The 18,323-nt window shown below is 50.8% G+C and overlaps 2 protein-coding genes across 8 annotated transcripts in view; both read right to left on the bottom strand.

Moving 5' to 3' along the window:
• MXI1 (MAX interactor 1, dimerization protein) overlaps window positions 1-4,278 on the bottom strand; it is a 43,355-nt gene extending 39,077 nt beyond the window's left edge. Inside the window, exon 1 of the mRNA XM_032191553.1 lies at window positions 4,104-4,278. Within this exon, the coding sequence (XP_032047444.1) occupies window positions 4,104-4,278 (175 nt within the window). The remainder of the gene's footprint in view (window positions 1-4,103) is intronic.
• An 11,575-nt stretch (window positions 4,279-15,853) lies between these two features.
• ADD3 (adducin 3) overlaps window positions 15,854-18,323 on the bottom strand; it is a 98,058-nt gene continuing 95,588 nt past the window's right edge. For all 7 annotated transcript variants that reach the window (XM_032190763.1, XM_032190769.1, XM_032190764.1 and 4 more), the window contains one exon: window positions 15,854-18,274. In XM_032190763.1, the coding sequence (XP_032046654.1) occupies window positions 17,973-18,274 (302 nt within the window). In that variant the 3' untranslated portion in view covers window positions 15,854-17,972. The remainder of the gene's footprint in view (window positions 18,275-18,323) is intronic.

Below are 18,323 nucleotides of genomic sequence, written 5' to 3'. Positions count from 1 at the left end.
TTTCTCCTGCTGTGGCTTCCTTCTGCATTTTATGACGAGGTCCAAGCAGCCTGAGTCAAAATAACCCAACCTGGAAGTGGCTAACTCATGAATCACTGTGGCCAGGTCACGAACCAGGAGGAATGAAGGAGGCTTATTGTGAGCTGGATGAAAAATAGAGAAATGAAGGAGCCCTGTACTGCTCCAAATACTGCATCAACGTAAGATCCAGGACCACCTATACCGACCTTGAGACCGGGGTTCAGCTCTCATTGATTCATGGGAGCTCTGCACACAAACTTAAGGCAGCCTCGTATCCTTCTGCCCTCTACTAATTACAGGTTTCTGATACATCTCTGCTTTGGCTTGTCAGAAAAAGACCCCAAACTGCCCCAAAAACAATGGAGGGAGCCACGTGACGAATACAGTATTGCCTCACCCTCAAGGCTCAGTTCTGCTCTCCTTGAGACAGGATTATTCAAGAGCAAAGGACAAATCTAGGGTCACCTGTTTGTTATTCCTGGTCAGAAGGTCACTAAACGGAGGCGGCACTTGAAAGTCAGACCACAAAGAAGATCTAGCAAGCTTCTTGTGAGGGGCTGGAGTCCTCTGTGCACAGCTCTACTAAACACGTGAATAAGGACACCGCTGTCAGGGTGGTTTGCTCGCCTTTCTGCTTTTAGAGGAGGATGTGACAGCGTGTGTCTGTATCTGTAGTGAGATCAGTGTGTGTTACGTACCACGTCTATTACAGATAAAGCATCACATCCAAAGAATTAATCACGTGTGTTTATGCAACCTTCCACTGACATAAGCATGAGTCCACGAACACACCGGTAATGTCTGGCACATGCCAACCCCAGCTGAATGTACTTCAGGTCCCTCTCTCTAAAGCCATCTTCCAAACTTCAATAACTTCAGCTGCTGTTACAAACTGCTACCCCCTTCCAGCCACACACCGTTGTGAAGGGGCATTGGCAGAGGTTACCCATGCACCAACAGCGCTGCCCTCAGCACAGCTTTCATTTCTGAGAACAGCCAGAGTCATTTTTCATGTGATGTTTCCATTCCTTTGATACCGAGCTACGATTCCTAGAAACAGGTCATTTGGAAACCCGCCCGTGTCAGTCAGCGAGGTGTGCTGGGGCTGGGTCCTGTGGTCTCGCCTTGCGAGCTGCATCTCCAGGCAGGCAGCGCTCATTTCCAGCAGAGAAAACTGGAGGAAAGACTTCTCTGTGATTTCAGTACCTAAAAACATCCCATTTTACCCAAGCAGTCTGAAAACAGGACTCCATCCTACCCAGGCACTGCAGTGTACTCCAGATAATTTTGCAGACCCACACACTCTAGCTTTTAACAAAGCGAGTGAACACCAAAGCAGCGTTTTACTGCATGGGCACCACTGAATTAGTGTCCCACTGCTCCAGACCTGACGGTACGCTGCAAATGCATCTAAGGGGGAGATGGTTAAAAAAAATAAAGTCTTGACAGATCGCCTCCAGCTCTCATGGGGCTGCTCCACCAGGCAGCACCCACCCCCGCCTGGGACAGCATTTTGAGGTGAGCAACCTGTACGGCCAGCAAGGGCTTGGCAGAACAGATGCAGGCACTGAGCACGGCTTATTAGAAACGGTGTGAACTACGATCCCCTTCCAGGCTCACCATTAACAGCCCCATCGTTAGCTCCCAAAGCCCTTCAGGATGCACTATCTGCATGATGAGCAGTGCTACCCCATCAGGATAACGCACGGGCTCTGCTCCCAACCCCTGCTGCTTCCCCATCCCCAGCACCTGTGCTGGCCAGGTGGAGCCAAACATCCACCTGCTACCTCTGTGTTTTGTTTTGTTTTGTTTTTTTCCACAGACCATGTTTCCTTGGGGCAGGGCGCCGTCATTCCCCTACGTGCACAGCACCGAGCCCAGCAGGGCTGTGACTCAGCCGCCTTCCTGGTGGGAGTCACCCCAAAATAGCTCCTCGGAGCCCTGCCGAGCGCCGCGCTCAAATGACCCGGGCAGGCTGCAGGAAGCAGGAGGGTGCTGAGTCTGCCTGCCGCCAGCTGGGACGCAGCTCCCATCACCCAACTTCTGGGGCCGGACTCCTTTGTTATTGCTAATTGCCAGGTAGGAGACGGCACTGATAAGCGAGGAGCCATTATCAGCAGCTGGCAGCCAGCGAGGGGTGCACCGAGCGATCCTGCCCGCTCCAGCAGACTAAAGGGCAGCGTATCCTCCTGGTGCGATATAACCCAAGCTGAGCACGCAAATCTCTCCCCAGCCAGGCCAGGTAGATACCCTCGGACGTAACCCTCCTGCCCCTGCAGCTGCTCTCAGTTCAAACCGGGCCCGTGGTGCTCAGAGGTTGTTTTCCAATTCCAGCAGCGTTTCTCTTTGTTTGGGAGCAACACGTCAAAGCTGCCTGTTCCGCCACGGCCACGGCTCCAGCAGCACGCTCGATAGCCCAGCCCTGGGCTAAACGGGACTTTTCAACCTAAAATGTCCCGATTGCCAACAAAAAAAAAATAAATAAAAAAAAAGAAAGATGTTGCAGAATCTCCTAAGAGAAGTGAGGAGTTTAATTGCTGGGACTGTGATTATCGTCAGCGGAAGACTCAGTGAAAACAACTTGGCTGTGAACGCTTTCTTTCCAAAATAACGCAACAAAAATCCTGCACCCCCGTGTCCTGCTCACGCAGCACAGCCAGCAAGTTACGCCGATCAGCTCGTTTTTTGGTCCCAAACACTAAAAGGATGCATTTTTCAACGAAGCACACAGTGCTGCTCGCTCCCAGCCTTTCCCTGTGCGCGGCCGCCCCTGGGCTGCTCTGCTCCTCCGCTGCGCGGCCGTGCAGGCTCATTATGAAACGGCAAATTGTAAATGGGAGGCGAAAACCCAAGTTTTGGGGAAGGGGAAAGCGGCCTGGCCGGAGACCAGCAGTACCGGGGTGGTGGCCCCGCAAAGTGGGGGTGCCCCATGCGGGGGCCCTATGGGCAGTGGAGCGGGGAGGGGGGGCGATGCTGTGATGGAGATGGGGTGAGGGATGGCGGGGCGCTGCTGCTGGAGAAAAGGAAAAAGGGGAAAAGGAAACGCAGCTGGGAGAGGAGGAGGAAAAAGGGGAAAAAAGGGAAAAGGGAAAAAAAAAGGGAAAAGGGGAAAAAAAGGCAGAGAGTAAAAAAAAAAAAAAAAAAAGGAGAGGAAAATAAAAGGGAGAAGAGCAACATAAGAGGGGAAAATGAGGAAAATAGAAGAGGAAAAAGGACGAAATGAGCCAAAAGCGAGGCGGGGGGGGGGGGCGCGGAGCCGCGCGGGGACACAAGGGCACCCGGCAGCCCCGGGCTCACCCCGCCGCCCCCCCGCCCGCTCCGCGCCCCGCTCAGCAACACGTGACGTCACGGGGGGGACCCCGGCGCCGCGCATTGGCGGAGAGTCGCGCCTGGCCCCGCCCCGCGGGAGGCGGCCGCCAATCAGCGCGCCGGGCTGCCTCCATGTGCGAGCCATGCGCCCGCGGGGGGCGGGGCCGGGGGCTGCCCGCTCGGGCTCGGCGCAGCTCCGCGGGCGCGCAGCGCGGCTCAGCTCAGCCCCGCGCAGGGCGCTCAGCGCAACAACGCCGCGCAGCGCAATGCAAAGCAAAGCAAAGCAGCGCAGTGCAAAAAGCAAAGCAACGCAACGCGATGCAACGCACAGCAGCGCCCCGGGGCACGGCGGCCCCTTTGTTCGCAGCACGCCTCACCCCCCCCCACGCTCCCTTCGCAGCCCCTTCCCCGCTCCGCGGTGGGGCATGGCGCAGTGTGCGCGCACCCCCCGTGCAGCGGCAGGCCGGCCGGCCGCTCGCCCTGCCCTGCCTTGCCCCGCGGCTACCTGGCGAGCGCCGCCGCTTGCCTACGTGACTGTGCCCATGCCCCGGCGGGGGCAGCGGGGACGCGCCGCCGCCTCCTCCCTCCCCGCGGACCCCCCCCCCCGGGCTGCGGGACACCGGCCCCGGCCGTGGGGCAGCGAGGACACACGGCAGGGGGACCGGGCACACGGCGAAGGGACCGGGGACGGGGGGGTGCCAGCCCCGCGGCGCTGCCCCCCCAGCCCCGAGCAGTGCATTCATGCCCCCCCCCATCCTCCCCAGCTCACTCACTTTTATTCTCCTTCTCGATCCGCTCCAGGTAGCTGGCGGCCTCCAGCAGCACCTGCACGTTGCGCAGGAAGGTGTCCATGCCCGCGTTGCACAGCTCCCCCAGGGGGCAGCGGGCCCCGCCGGCCGCCCCCGCTCCCCCCCGCGGCTCCCTCCGCGGCCGGCCGCGCTTCCCCATGCCCCGGCGGCTCCCGAGCCCCGGGCCCTGCACGGTGGCGGCGGCGGCGGCGCTGCGTGTGCGGCCGTGGGGCCCTGTGCGGCCGGGCCCGGCGCCGCCGCGGTCCTAGCGCTGCCGCTGTGGCGCTGCTTCGGGCCCCGGGGCCGCCGCCGCCGGCCCGCCCCTTCCCCGCTCCCCGACGGGGCGGCCCGGCCCGGCCCCGCCTGCGGGGAGCTGAGGCGGCGGGCTGGGAAGGTGTGCTGCCGGCACGGGTCGCCCCGTGTCGCTTCATGTCGCCCCATGTCGCCTCATGTCGCCCCTTGTCGCCCCGTGTCTCCTCATGCCGCCCCGTGTCGCCTCACGTCGCCCCATGTAGCCCCTTGTCCCCTCATGCCGCCCTGTGTCGCCTCACATCGCCTCATGTCACCCCATGTCGCCTCATATCGCCTCATGCCGCCCCATGTCGCCTCATGTCGCCTCATGTCACCCCATGTCGCCCCATGTAGCCCCTTGTCACCTCATGCCGCCCCATGTCGCCTCATGTTGCCCTGTGTTGCCCCATGTCGCCCCACACATCTTCCAGCTGCTCTGTCCCCCCTCAGGGCCGCCTGTTGCTGTCACACCAAGCTCTTAGGGCCACCTGGGGGTCCCCAAGCACAGCCCCGGCTTCACCCCTCGAGGGGTGCCGACACCACATCGGCCGAGGCTTCTGAGCTGTGTTTTGAGGGGACCCCCATCTGCGAGCTTGGCCCTGCTGCCCCCCAACCCCACATCCAGCCACGTCAGGGAGCGATAATTGGCACCTGCGGTGGCACGGGGACCTGAGTCACCCCGGGAGCGGGCTAAACCCAGAGAGCAGCGCATGCAGTGATGTCCCTCAGGCTCCCCATGGCTTTGGGGAAGCACGGCTGCAGCATTTTGGCTGTCACACGTGCCTCATGGGGCATGCAACCATGTGCCAGCAGCGCCATGCGCCCACCACGGTCCTTGCTTGAGGTGACGGCACTGTGGCTTTCTTTGGGCATCCATTCTTGGCCACCAACAGCAGCAGGATGTCAAATTGGCCTGGCTGTCCTCGTGCACCTGTAGCAGCCCCAAAGCACAGCTCCCACGTGGATACAGGTCTGTCCTGCCTGCTGCTGCGACGTTCCCTGGGGAGCGGGGTCGGGAGACAGCAGCACTGCCACAGGGAGGGCCCGAGGAGAGGCCGGGGTGCCAGGTTTCCAAGGGAATGGACCCAGGAGAAATGGGGTTTCCAGGGGATATGGGCTGGGTTACATGCAGGGGCATTTCCATGGAAATTTCCCCTGCCAGCGTAGCCCCCCTCTCTGCTCCCACTGCGAACGGGAGGGACGGGACAAAAACCAAAGCGCTGAGGGAGGAGGTGTTGCAATATCACCAGCTCCACACACCCAGCGACCGCGGTCCGGCACCCCCATCCATGTTAGCCGAAATACAGCCAGCTGGGCTGGGCTCTCTTCATTTGCCTTCTTGTTTACGTTGTTTAACCTTTGAGCTCCCCCCGAGGCTTCTCTCCTCAGGGCTGCTCTGTCAGGCTGGCTGCACACCCGCGGATCTGCTTGGGGGAAGCGGGGTGAGCAGGGACGAGGTGCCGGCACAGCCCAGCTGCCCACGCCATCGGCAAACCCTTGCTCCTTTCCTCCTGTCCCTGTGGTGGCTGTGCCTGCCGAGCGAGGCTGCAGCATGTGAGGACTCCTTGCCTGAGCTGTTCCCAGGTGGAGGAGGCTGTAAATCACCCCTCGGACAGACTGCACAGGATGCGGAGGCAGTGGAAGGGTCCGGGGACAGGACAGCTCTGGGTTTCGGTCTGCAAAGGCTCCTGGACCCACCTGTTCTCTCTCCTTTATGGCTAACGCCATCGTAATCCTTTTACAAAATTTCACCTGCAGTCTGCTGCTGCCCTTTTGGAAGGACGAACCTGTTTTCCAAGTGCTAATTGCACTGCCCATCTGTCAAGGGCAGACATTTCGCACTGCTCGATAGCGGTACCAAGATAGTAGGAAAAAAAAAAAAAAAAAAAAAAAAAGTCTTGAAGGGCTAGTGCATCTCTTCCCTTTTTTTTTGGTGGTGGTGGTGGTGCCACAGTGTGTGTGGTCACAGACTAGAGCAGCTGGAGGCAAAGCAGATTTCTGATGGATCTGGAGTGACTGCTGAAGGCTCGATCTCACAGCTGGACCCAGAGGCTCCCCACGCCACCGCCTTCACCAGGGCAGGGCAGCAGGAAGCCTGGATCAGTGCTAAGAACCGTGGCTGTGAGGACCAACATTTTGTTTTTTAGCACTTCATTTCCCACTCTAATACTAGTCTTTTCGCTTCCAAATCCATTTTCTTTCATTTGCAACCTGTTTTGCAAAATAATCTGCCCTTGCATGGGAAGGGTTATTGGCATCATTGCTTGTGGTCACCCAGGTGGCCCCAAGCCCAAAAGCGAGTGCAGGTGGAGGGTGGCTCCTCACCTGGGTGCCCAGGTGTGATTTCATTGGGGTACAGAAATCAGGCAGTGTGGAGGAATGCACAGAGATCAGTGAAATCCTGGATTTCATTTTTTTTTCCTGCTTCGCAGCCCATAAATCTTAAAGCTGCCCCAGAGCCAGTGCAGTGGTCCACCGAAGCACCAGCACTTCTCAGGATGCCTGGGACTCCTCCAGCTCTTAGGCACTCCTCCTTTCCCCTTGACACTCATTCCTTGGATGGCTTATTTATGGGGAAGAAACCAGCATTACCGATCAAATATTTCCCTTGTTCACAGAGAAAGGGGGAAAGGCTCGAGGCAAGAAGAGGCTTGAGGAGATGTTTAAAGACAAAGGATTTCTCCATCTTCCAGTCAGACTCTTTTTCCCCACTTTTTCAAAGCACAAATCAGACACCAATCTTCGTTTGGAAGGTTAAAGCAGAGGGGGAGGAATCTTGCTGTTTTCATTTCCTGCATGCTGCCTGTTTAATTTGTCTTGGGTTTTTAGGGAAGACCTTTGCTGACCGACCCAGGAAGTTTTGTAGGCAGCACCTTAACGAATTGTGATTACACCTGCTCCTGAGCACCCATCACTGCCCAGTCCATGGTGAGGGGCAGTGTCACCAGCACCGGCTGCAGGCTGTCCCTGCAGACCCTTGCCTGCCACCTGCCCTTGCTCTGCTTGCCCTGGTGCCCAGCAGGCGTGAGATGGGAACGGGATGGGACGTGGCTTAGGGGCACCGCCAGAGGCTGGGGCGCAGGTGGCTGGAGCCAAAGGGAGGGGATGCATGGGAGCAGCTCCACCCGATGGAGTCCTTTGTCACGAAGCCATTGTAACTCCGGCGTTTCACTCCCCCAGCTGCTCCCCAAACTTAAACAAGTTGGCTCTCCCTCCCCGATCCGCCAGCTTTCCTCCCTTGCCACCACGCTGACCTCAAGCCATTGTGGGAGCGAGCTCCTTTTCAAGACGTGACAGGTAATTCATTCTCCACCGTGACTCATTCCCAGGCTTTCTGGAGAATGGAGAAAAATCACCCCTGTCTTCCTGACGTGACAGCGGGTGGCTCGCAGGCGGTAAAGTAATGCAAACGGGTGTCCCTGCGGTGTGACGTGCTGGGCAGGAGCCCCGGGGTGTGCGGGCAGATCTTCTCCACCAGTTTTGTCCTTGAGTGTCTCTAAAGCATCTCCGTGATCTCCTCTGAAAGCCGCCTCAAACTCTGCCTCAGGTTCTTGCTTCCTGCCCCTTACACAGGTGGGAGCTGTGATCCCTCTCTATTTTCACCCAGCCTACTAATTGCCCTCCCCATTCCTATTTTTTTTCCTGGCACTTGTGCTGGCCCATAAGCTTTCTCACTCAGGCTGTAAGCCAGCACACGCTCTCCTTGTCTCTTGCTAGCTCCTTGCTGCTCAGCACTCTTGGTCTTTCCTAGCACTTGATACATCGTACTGAAATGAATAAGTATTTTTTGCTTTCCCACATTTAAGAGAAAAACACGGTCTAAAATTGTGATGTACCAGCAGAAGACAACATTTTTTGGGGGGTGGATTTGCTGCCAGATGCTCCCGGCAGGTCTGGGTGGCTCTGCAGGGAGCAGCTGGGCTGCTGGCCTCTGACACCCAGCTTTTGGGGACACAGGCAGCGTGGTGGTGGGGTCCCCTGGGGCATGACTGTGGGGTGACAGGCAGGGGCTGCCCCAGGGGGTGCAGCAGCAGCTTAGGGATGCAGTTCTGCTCCTCTTCAGTTGCTTGGCATCATAACATTCACATAGCCTGGCCTTGCTGCTACTCAGAGAGCGTAGAGTCGTACGGGGAGGGTGGAGGTGGAGGGGATCTGCTGCTCCCCCAGCCCAATTCCTGCTGTACTGGGCAGCCACACCATGTAACCCCCTTCCCGCGTGTCCCAGGCTCCCAATAGTCACAACCAGCTGATACCCGGTCATTCCTGTGCCAGCGCTCCTGCAGCTTCAACTCTTTTCTTCCTCTCCGGTATTTCCCTGCTGCTTGCCCTTCTCCTTCCTCTTCCCACCTTCTGTACCAGAGGACGGGCACCGCACCTTCCTCATGGCTAAACATTGCACCCACACTGTGGAAGTGAAAAATGGCTTGTTGCAAAGAAAAAAAACAACAGTGAGACTGGTTTATTAAACCTTTTAACCCTTTTTGCATCCTTTACATGCTCTCCTGGGCACAGCCGAGCCTGGGGCCAAGGCTGGCGTGGAAAGGTTCCTATTTTCCCCATGTTTCCCAGCTGCCATGCAGATTACAGCTGTTTCTCCCCGGTCACGTTGGCTGCAATACTCGTTTGGTTGGTATTTAATTGCCTCTCCCTAACGACACGCTGCGCAGGGTGTAATTTGCCATTGCTGGTCAAACAATGCAGATAAACGCAGCTCGCACGAAAAGGCAGCGGAGCAGGGAAACTTTGCTATCTGCTTCTGGTCTCCTTTACAGCCACTGGCTCCAGACACGGGCGGGACGTGAAGAGATGTCTCGGCGTTCGGGACACAGAAGGAAAATACCAAATAAAAGGCGATGCCCACGTACAAGACCAGCTTCCCTGCTGGGGTGAACCCAGAAACACCCCCAAAGACACCAGGGCTGTGCTGGTGTGCGCCAGCTCAGGGCTGTGGGTTTTTATAGTTCAGCAATTCCCTTCTCTTGGGCTTGGGAGATGTCTATCTTTTTGTTTTCCTGATTTTGAGGTGTAAAGAACTGTAAGATATTTTAAGATTTTTTTTTTCTCTTTCCTATTTTTTAATCTCGGGGATGTGGGTACACGTACAGGAAATGGTAACTTGGTTTCTGCTTGGGAACCACCCCACAGGAGACAAAAAGCCCAGAGGGTCTTTGACGCAGGAGCCAGGAGGGCTGCCCCATCGCCCACGCAGGGGCAGTGTTTCTCAGAACCTGGGCTTTGGCAGAAACAGACAGAAAAAGGAACAAAAATGGGAAAATTTCAAACCCCAGCCTCAACTTCTGGTCTCGGTTCCATTGCACCGTGATGCTCTGAGGCCTCTAGCATGGTCGTGGGGCATTCCTGTGCGAGGAGCTGGACCTGCCCTTCCTCTGGCAGCTGTGCTGTGGCCAGGCAGAGATCTGCCCCGCTGCTGTGAGGCCAGGGGGTGAGAGAGGTAGCAATTAGTCTGCCCTTGTAATGCCAGTGCTGAAGAAGCAAACTGTGAACTTCCTTGTCCTGGCTCAGGGCAAAGCTGTGCACAATGCAGCTGGGTATTGTAAAAAAAAAAAAAAAAAAAAAAAACAGGAATGGGCGATACCCAGTATCAATACAAAGACAGTAACACAGAGAGTTGGGTGGATTTTCATGCTCCTTAAAAATTTATACAAATGAAGCTATTAGTCAGCATCGCTTGTAAAGGACTGCAAACACCCAGCACACAGTGAACTTTAAAACTCTCAGAGAATCACCAGCACTAAAATCATCGGGGAATCAATAGGCTCCCACCCCTGGACCACTTGGCATCCTCGTCCCACTGCTACAAGGCCAGACGAGATGAAATCGCCTGCTTCATCGCCACCTTGCACACCACCATATGCACGTACAGCACAGCAAACCACACGATAACAAGGTCCTGCCCTGGCAGTGGCTTGCTGGCAGGGTTTGGGCACCCACAGAGCAGCGTTGCCTTGGCTTTGGGTGCATGATCGGCACGTTGGGGGCACCCTGCAGAGCTGCTTCCTCGGCTGGCGTGTAGATGGCCTTGTAGAGTGAGACGTGAGCAGCAGCTCCCAGGGCAATGTTACATACACGTGTAAAAATTAAATGTGTGTAACCAGGGAAATCATCTACTCACTTTATTTTTTTTCCTTCTTTTTTTTTTTTTTTTTAATTTACACACAGCACACGCACAAACATTATTTTCCCCAGGAGAGATGGCTGAGGGAGATAGCAATGCTGGAAAATTGAAATGGAAATGCAAAGGTGTTTTTGCTGAGAGCTGGAGGAGCTTCCACGCACACACAGATACATTTGCATGCATGTGTATCCACCCTTACAAACACACCCTCCCGTTTTCACTCCCCACATGAGGTGTTCCCCGTGCCAACCGCAGCACCCGGGGTTAACGAGACCGGCACGGCAGCTCACACAGACTGAAAACACAGCAAGAAAGCAGCAGGGAGGAAGGAGGTGTCAGGAGCCTGAAGGTGCCTGTGCCTTCCTTCTCCTGTTGGGAACGTGCCCCGTTTAGTTTAAGTTTTCCAGACTTTAAGCCATTTGTGTGCCTTGGTCACTGGGGAGTTGCGGCAGGCAGTGCAGCTGCTGTGGCCCATGGGGGCGTTGGGAATAAGATGCAGGATGTTAAAGGTGCTCAACATCACAAGTTTGTAGTAACACAGCGTCATTTTGTGGTCTTAACGCTGCATGTTATCTACTCGTGTATCTACTACCGTGAGAGGCTCTGTCCCCACTGCTGCCTCCTCATTGCCCTCCCTGGGCCCAGGCCACTGGGGAGGCCGCTGTCGGTTCAGGGCGGCTTCAGCTCCATCCATGCAGACAGCAAGGCAGCACAGCACCCTGATCACCTTCAGAGATGCCAGTTCAATTATTTTGTGAAATACAGATTTCTCCAATTAATGTTTTTTCCCTCCACGTTCAGTAAAAGAAGCAATGGCGAAGGCCTCAGACCTAGGTGAGGCCAGGGACGGGGTTTAAGGGACCACTCTCCTCCCCGGCCTATGCACCCAGCACCATGCAGGGCAAATAATTTAATGCCTCTGCATATATTAATCATATGCAGGTACAATTAGCATGCGTATACACACACAAACACATGCAACATATGTAATTACAGGCATTGGTGTTAGAGGTGTCTGGCCTGACAGGAACAGTCAGTGCTGAACACCAAAACACTCTGGTGTTGCCTGCTAGAGAGGCGAGTGTGTTCAAAGGTGCTGTAACAAGCTGGTGGCTCGTATTTGGGGAGAGGGTTACTTCCCAAACTGCCAACTTCTCCCTCTTGTCCATGCACCCGAAGAGGAATTGGTGCTGGGGGTGGCCGAGATGAAAGGGTGAAGCACACAGGCTGCTAACTTCAGGCAGTGCGGCGCGTTCACCCCACCCTCTGGAGATTACTTTTGGCACCCAGGGAAGATGCAATTTGGGAAACTTCAGTCCTTGTAGCCTCTCTGAGATATGAGCGAGGGATTCAGGGGCTGTCCCTGGGGCTCCATGGCAGGGAGCCTTGTCCTGCAGAGCCCTGAGGTGCCCTGAAAAGCCCTCGTGGTGGTAACAGCTACCCTGGCACAGCAGAGCTAGAGCCTGGTTTCTGCGGATTTGTGTCTTTAGATAAGATTTCAGTAAGTTTACGTGAGTCTAGTGAAACTTTGAAGTTTGCAGAGCCTCTGTTGCTCAGCTGTTACAACGACAGTGGGAAAGAGGAGAGTCCAGCAGTGGCCCTGTCACACAATGCTCAGCCCTATGCATGGCAACCCCTACAAAGGATTACGTGGCTTCTGATGCCTCACACTGCAGGGCTGGACCAGCAGCTTGCTCTTCTGCAGCTCTCCCTGGCATCTGCAAGCATGCCAAGCCTCTGGAGGAAAATCTGGCTGTTGAACATCTAATTTTAGGCAATGTTTGGACCTCTAGCGGTGTTGGGGCTCAGCGGAGTGCCTGATGAGGAGGTTGGAGAGAGTGATTCAGGAAATCCATACATCTGCATGATACAGATGCACTAATATCACACCTAAGCATAAGAGCCTAGAAGGGAAAGAGTCTGTCACATATGGGCTTGAGACTTTGGTTTTCACTCCCTGAGTTTGATCCGGTGCAAACGTGGAGCGGGGACAGGAAGGAGAAGCTGGAGAAGTCAGGCAAGACAGTCTGGAAAGGAAGTTCTGCTGAACACATGTGGAAAACACTTGTAGCCACTATTTCTGCTTTGTGTGACTTCTTTTACAAGCAGATCCCAAGTATGAAACATCTGACAACACCTTAGACTTTTTTTTTTCAGAGCCAAACGTGCTTTTCTTCTCTCATTGAGACAACTCAGGGTGTGTCTGTCTTTGACCACTGTCTGTTATTTACTCATACGCTGCCTGTTTTTTCCCTGTACAACAGTTAGTATCAGCATTAACAGCTAAGTCATTCCCTTCTCAAGTTTGGCTAACAGAAACACAACTGTAGCAAATCAGCACAAAAGTCCAACTTACCCAGTGTCCTGCTTCTCAAAGAGATGCAAGGAAGACACTTAGAGAATAGCCTAAAAACAGAGCAAGCAAACAGTGATGCTTCCCGACACCTTGCCCTCAGCCTCTGAGGATTTACAGCTCAGAGACTAAGATGCACAGAAAGTACAAAAACCTAAGCTTTGACAGGTTTTATTTGCCAAAGAGCAAGGAGACACAAACGGGTTAAGTCAGTGGCAAAGCTTGCCTTTCTGTTTCGAGGAGCCATGAGAATTTAGTGCAACCCTCAAAACTGTTGCAGCTGAACTTCAAAAGCAGCACATTTTTCTAATACTTTTAAATATCTGCCTTCACCGTAGCCCTTCCTTGATACACAGCTGCCACGATGCAATTTGCCTTACAAATCCCCTGACATCTGGTTCTCCATTTGCACGTCCATGGCTAAAGCCACGGCTGAGGGGGAGGTCAGCAAAGCTCTGCCCTGGCTCCAAGGCACCCAGAACCCTGCAGGCTCCCAGCCGCACACTTTCCACAGGGCTCTTCTACCCCAGCCATTCAGAAACACTGAGAGACCCCTGGCCTGTGGGTGAGGTTGCAAGAGAGAAGGCACTCGATGTCAGGATATTCTTTAGAACAGTGCAGTAAGCTTCCAAGTGCAAAAATGTATTACGTTCTTTGTTGGTCGCCGAAGCACTGAGCTAAGTGGATGTCTTGCCTCCCAGATAAAGCCCCTTCCATTTCTGGATTTTGAAATGAATCAATAAAGAAAATGAGTCCAGCAGCCAGATGTCTGCTTTCATCTCGCTGCGCTGGAACTGGAATAATGCCCACCAAATCTCCACCAAAATACTTTCTTTGAAAGCTCTTTTGTTAACGGCTTTCCAACAGCAGGGAATGAAATGTAGCAAATGTGAAAATCTGATGCCACCTAACGGCCACTTGAACGTTCAGCTTTCGGAGGTTGTGTTTGACTTTGGGACTCGACCAAAATTTCAGAGTGCGAACTCTTGAATACACATTGCTCCTGCAGATGCAGAAAGACAAAAGGAGTGATTAATTGCAAAGGGACTTTGGGAACTCACCCAAGGAAATGTCTTCTCTCCCTATCCTCAGAAAAATGGCCCCACAGAGCTCCCATCGCTGTGGATGTAGTAGCGTGTTTAGGGGATGAAATATCTACACGTGTAGATTTACCAGGGCTGGGCTGCACGGAGGGGAAACACAAGCTGTGGCCACATCTGCCCCCTGCTTCTCATCACTGCTGAAACTTTCCATGCCGAGCACTGGTCCAAGTGAAAACTGCCTGGCTGTGCTTGCAGGCACTGTCTGCACACAAAATTCAAAGCTAATGTAATCAAACACTTCCGCAGAACAAACCTGTAGAAAAATACAAGTTGCCAGAACATCAGGTGGAGAAATCTTCCCTTTTAGAAACTTCCACTGCTGCTGGCTTTGCAACAGAGTGGAAATTCTGGCAAAGGACTGAACAACCTTTACATTAGCGATGTGCTTTTTACTATTCCCTTAAAAGCCTGTGCAAAATTCAGCTGATCTGCAGAAGCAGGAGCTTACACAGGCTCTGCGAGAGCCCCGCCAGGAGCGCACATCCAGCCTTCCAGCACCGTGCACACGCAACGCCCCCGGCCCGGCTGTCAGCTCTCTGAATGCCCTCATGTGATTGCCACGTGGCTTTTAATTACTGCTTTCCAATGAGTAATTGCCAATTTATGCTATGTGCTCAACACTGCACGATCACTCAGCTAGGAAGGCAGGAAAATACTGGTCAAAATGCTGGCAGCAGCCTTAACCGTGACTTATCCTGTCCTCTTGCATCACCTAAAGCCTGATCTAAAGTAAGTAACGTCTTACAACTTTTGCAGCAAATCAGACAAAGTCTGTTTTGCCACGTAACACAGCTCAGGTGAGTCTGTAAGAAGTCCGCAAGCAACCACCTGACGACAATACAGCTCTTCTTATCAACAAAGGAAGGGTAAAGATGCACAACTTACAACTCTTTGTTTTCCTTTGCAAGGTTCTTCGATGGTGGCTTGCATGGAATTCCTCACGGCATACATTTCTTCTCCATAGTGCTCTGACTTCCTTGGGTGAAGCATCCTAACAGCAATTATTATTACCTATTATTTTCATATTAGTCTATAAGCAGGCTGCAGGCACTCCTAGAGACGAACAATAGTAAGAAATTACTTGGATCTTGGATTAGATTTATTTAAAATGCTGAACCAAAAGTATCCTCCCACACAGGAAGACTGGGTTCATGAAACCGTCACCAGACTTGGACGACTAGATTTTGACTTGTAAACAAACAAAAGGTTGATTTGTGGGAGGACAAGGGAAATGAACATTTCTTAAAAGTCCTTAAAGACATATCACAAAGTTGATAGAGAGATAAAAACGCAACGCTTCAACTGCTGCTGCCTCAAACACTGAGGTATATGTACTGTATGCTGGCAGGGCAAGATACAGATGTCCTCAAACAGCTTTGAATGAAAACATCTCCCACAAAATACTTTGTTTTCATCAGGAAAATGAAAGAAGCGGTAATTTCTAGCAGCTATTTCCCTGCTCTGTACTTACATAGCACTTACACCACCCGAGCTCCATGTCGAGGCCCCATGCTGCAGAGCAAAGAGAGACAGATGAAGCAGAAGCTGGCTGCACCAGCATGACCGGGGTTCAAAATCCCTGCCTGATGATGCTGTGTCTTTTTTTTTAAATATAATTATAATTTTTTTTTTATGATGGGCCTGTCCTTCTTCATTTCCAGGATCTAAGACAAGGAAAACAACTGTTCTCTAGTAAGATCAGGCTACCTTCTTGCACAACTTTCAGAATAAGCCCAAGAAAACCCATCTTCAGGATAAATTCTGTAGAAGTAGTGTGCATAATCAAGTCAGCTTTTTACAAGCAAAAGATGTGAAAGCCCTGTATAAACAAAAGGCAGCCATACAACATGCATCTATTTAAAATACTGTTTATTTGTGATTTAACATTAATTAGCATTACATCTATGAGCAATTTCAGATAACATTTATATATTTTCCACAGGACACAAGAGTTGGCTGGCTCATTCTTTATGCCAAAGCAAGTAAATAGAGGCATTAGCAAAAGGTGCAAATAGTTCACGGTTGCATTTTAAAAAATATTTATGCACATTGCATTCATTTAGATATATTTTTAAAAAAGTTATGAAAAGCGTAGTTCACAGGTTACTGTTTCTACATATGTTGTAATACAACACAAATAATGTAGAACATAAAAAAAAAAAAAAAAAAAGTAAGCAACTGAAAGTTTCCACTATGATTAAAAACACTGATTCCAGTATTTAGTGATAGCTAGAAAATTGTTTCCAGGATCCATTCCAACATTGCATTATCACACTTACACGGTCAAAGCTAACCAGCCCCCAAACATGCTATAATCAACATTTTTGCATGCCAAACCACTCTCCAGCCATATTTAACAATTATATATTGTATAGTATTTCAACTGGCAATTTGGGAATCACATGGATCTTTCAAATGTATGTCCTACTGCGATGACTGATTTACAGACAGTTTGACACAGTGAAGAAAACCCTATGTTAATTTCTATGCTTAGTTTGTATTTACAATACAGTAAAAGTAATAAAATGACAATATCAGTAAAAATGAGTAAGTGGCGGTACCACCCTTACCCATGGCACTAGGCTCTGATTTGCTCTGGGTTCATCCAAAGGACAACACAGACTCACGAGACCCTTTTACAATTCAAATGAAAGTAAGGAACAACAACAACAAAAAAGCGTTACACTCCACATGAATCCATACAAATTATTTAAAACTTCTAATATGGAAATGTCACTTTGCTGATTTAATAAAAATATCCCACAATCCATATCATATATTTAAAAAAAATAATCACCAAACTTTTACTTTCTTTGTCTCCTCCTATTTTCTTACTATTTCACTTTCCCTTTTAACAGTTTTGTTTCCTTCATTTGGTTATGTTAAGAGATTATTTTTCTTCATTCATTAGCAATACCATGAGGAAAAAAAACCCAACACTAAGTTTTAAACATGAATCCAGTTCAATAATTTTGTATGTTTTTCTTTCTGATTTCTAACTCCCTGGATTCCTGAATTATACTTAAGTATATTCTAAACCAAGCATTCTTAAATACACTCTACTATTAAATGCTTGGTTCACATGCCTATAATATTTTTATACTGAATGGTATAGAAACATTTGAACATATAAAATCTTCTTTTTGTTTTGCCACTTAAACTAAATTATCAATGTTAAGTGTATAAAACCCCCCCTCCTTGAAAAATAAGGGTTCCCCCCCAACTGATAGAATAAAAAAGAAGTCTTCAAAAATTATAATTCACTAAAATGAAGTATTTGGCAAAGAAGTTATTGATGAATGGAATTCTTAGACATTTTGTATAATTCCAAATAAACTTTCTCTTACACAGTTCTTCCCCTAGTATTATGTGCCAGTGTATAATATTTCTACATGATCTAATCTTAAAAAAAATATTTAAAGGTGTGCTGTTAATATGCACCCACTCAAACAGGGGTACGGAAACATAAAATATATGGTCATAAAATCACAATACAAAAATGCATGATCTGGTTACCAATTGAGAGAGCAGGTTTTTTTTTTCTTTAAAAAAAAAACCCGCATGTGATCACTCTAAGTAACTTTATTAAAGACTTTACTGTACTGAAAATTTTAATGTCTGCAAAATACTCCACGCAGAACTTGCTGCTGCATACTGTGATGGTATTTGATCTTGCTATGATGGTATTTGAGCACCTGACAGTGTAGTTCTACACAAAACTAATGAATGTTTCAAACCCTCATAGCAATTTTGGACTCAGTTATGTGAGAGATGAATTAATTTTCAATTAACATGAAAGTCTTTTTTTTTTTTGGTGGCGGTGGTTTTTTGTTTTGTTTAAAGCAAAACCTCTTCCAGTTCCTTTTTGTTTAGGTTAAGAAGTCCAGTTACTGCACACCCCTAACACTACTCTGTTAATGGTCAACTTAAATGTTTAAAATGTGCAACATCTCCTCACAACAGAACTGCATTTATGCTTCTACTTTCTCCTTCTTTTTATTCTTTTTCAGGAAAGATGGGGTCCGGAATTTCTTCTTCTTCTTTGACGGGGATTTGGAAGGTGACCCTTCAGGGGACAGGGCCTCTTCTATCTTTTCAGAGCTTTTAATGGTAATCTCTACACTCTCCACAGTACTACTAGTGGTTAACTGACTGACCCTCTTGGTGAGGTCTTCTTCCACATCATGTGCATCTTCCTTGCCGTTCACCACCACAACGGGTAGCTCCACAGATATTAGGTTGGCATTTTGGGTATAGAAATCTTCATGATTTTCTAAGAGAATGGAAAAATTTGCAATTACTTAGGTGCATTATCGTGAAAA

Source organism: Aythya fuligula, chromosome 7 (assembly GCF_009819795.1).
Source record: "Aythya fuligula isolate bAytFul2 chromosome 7, bAytFul2.pri, whole genome shotgun sequence".
Classification (NCBI taxonomy): domain Eukaryota; kingdom Metazoa; phylum Chordata; class Aves; order Anseriformes; family Anatidae; genus Aythya; species Aythya fuligula.
Note: the sequence above shows the minus strand (reverse complement) of the source record. Positions and strands in the feature narration are given on the sequence as shown.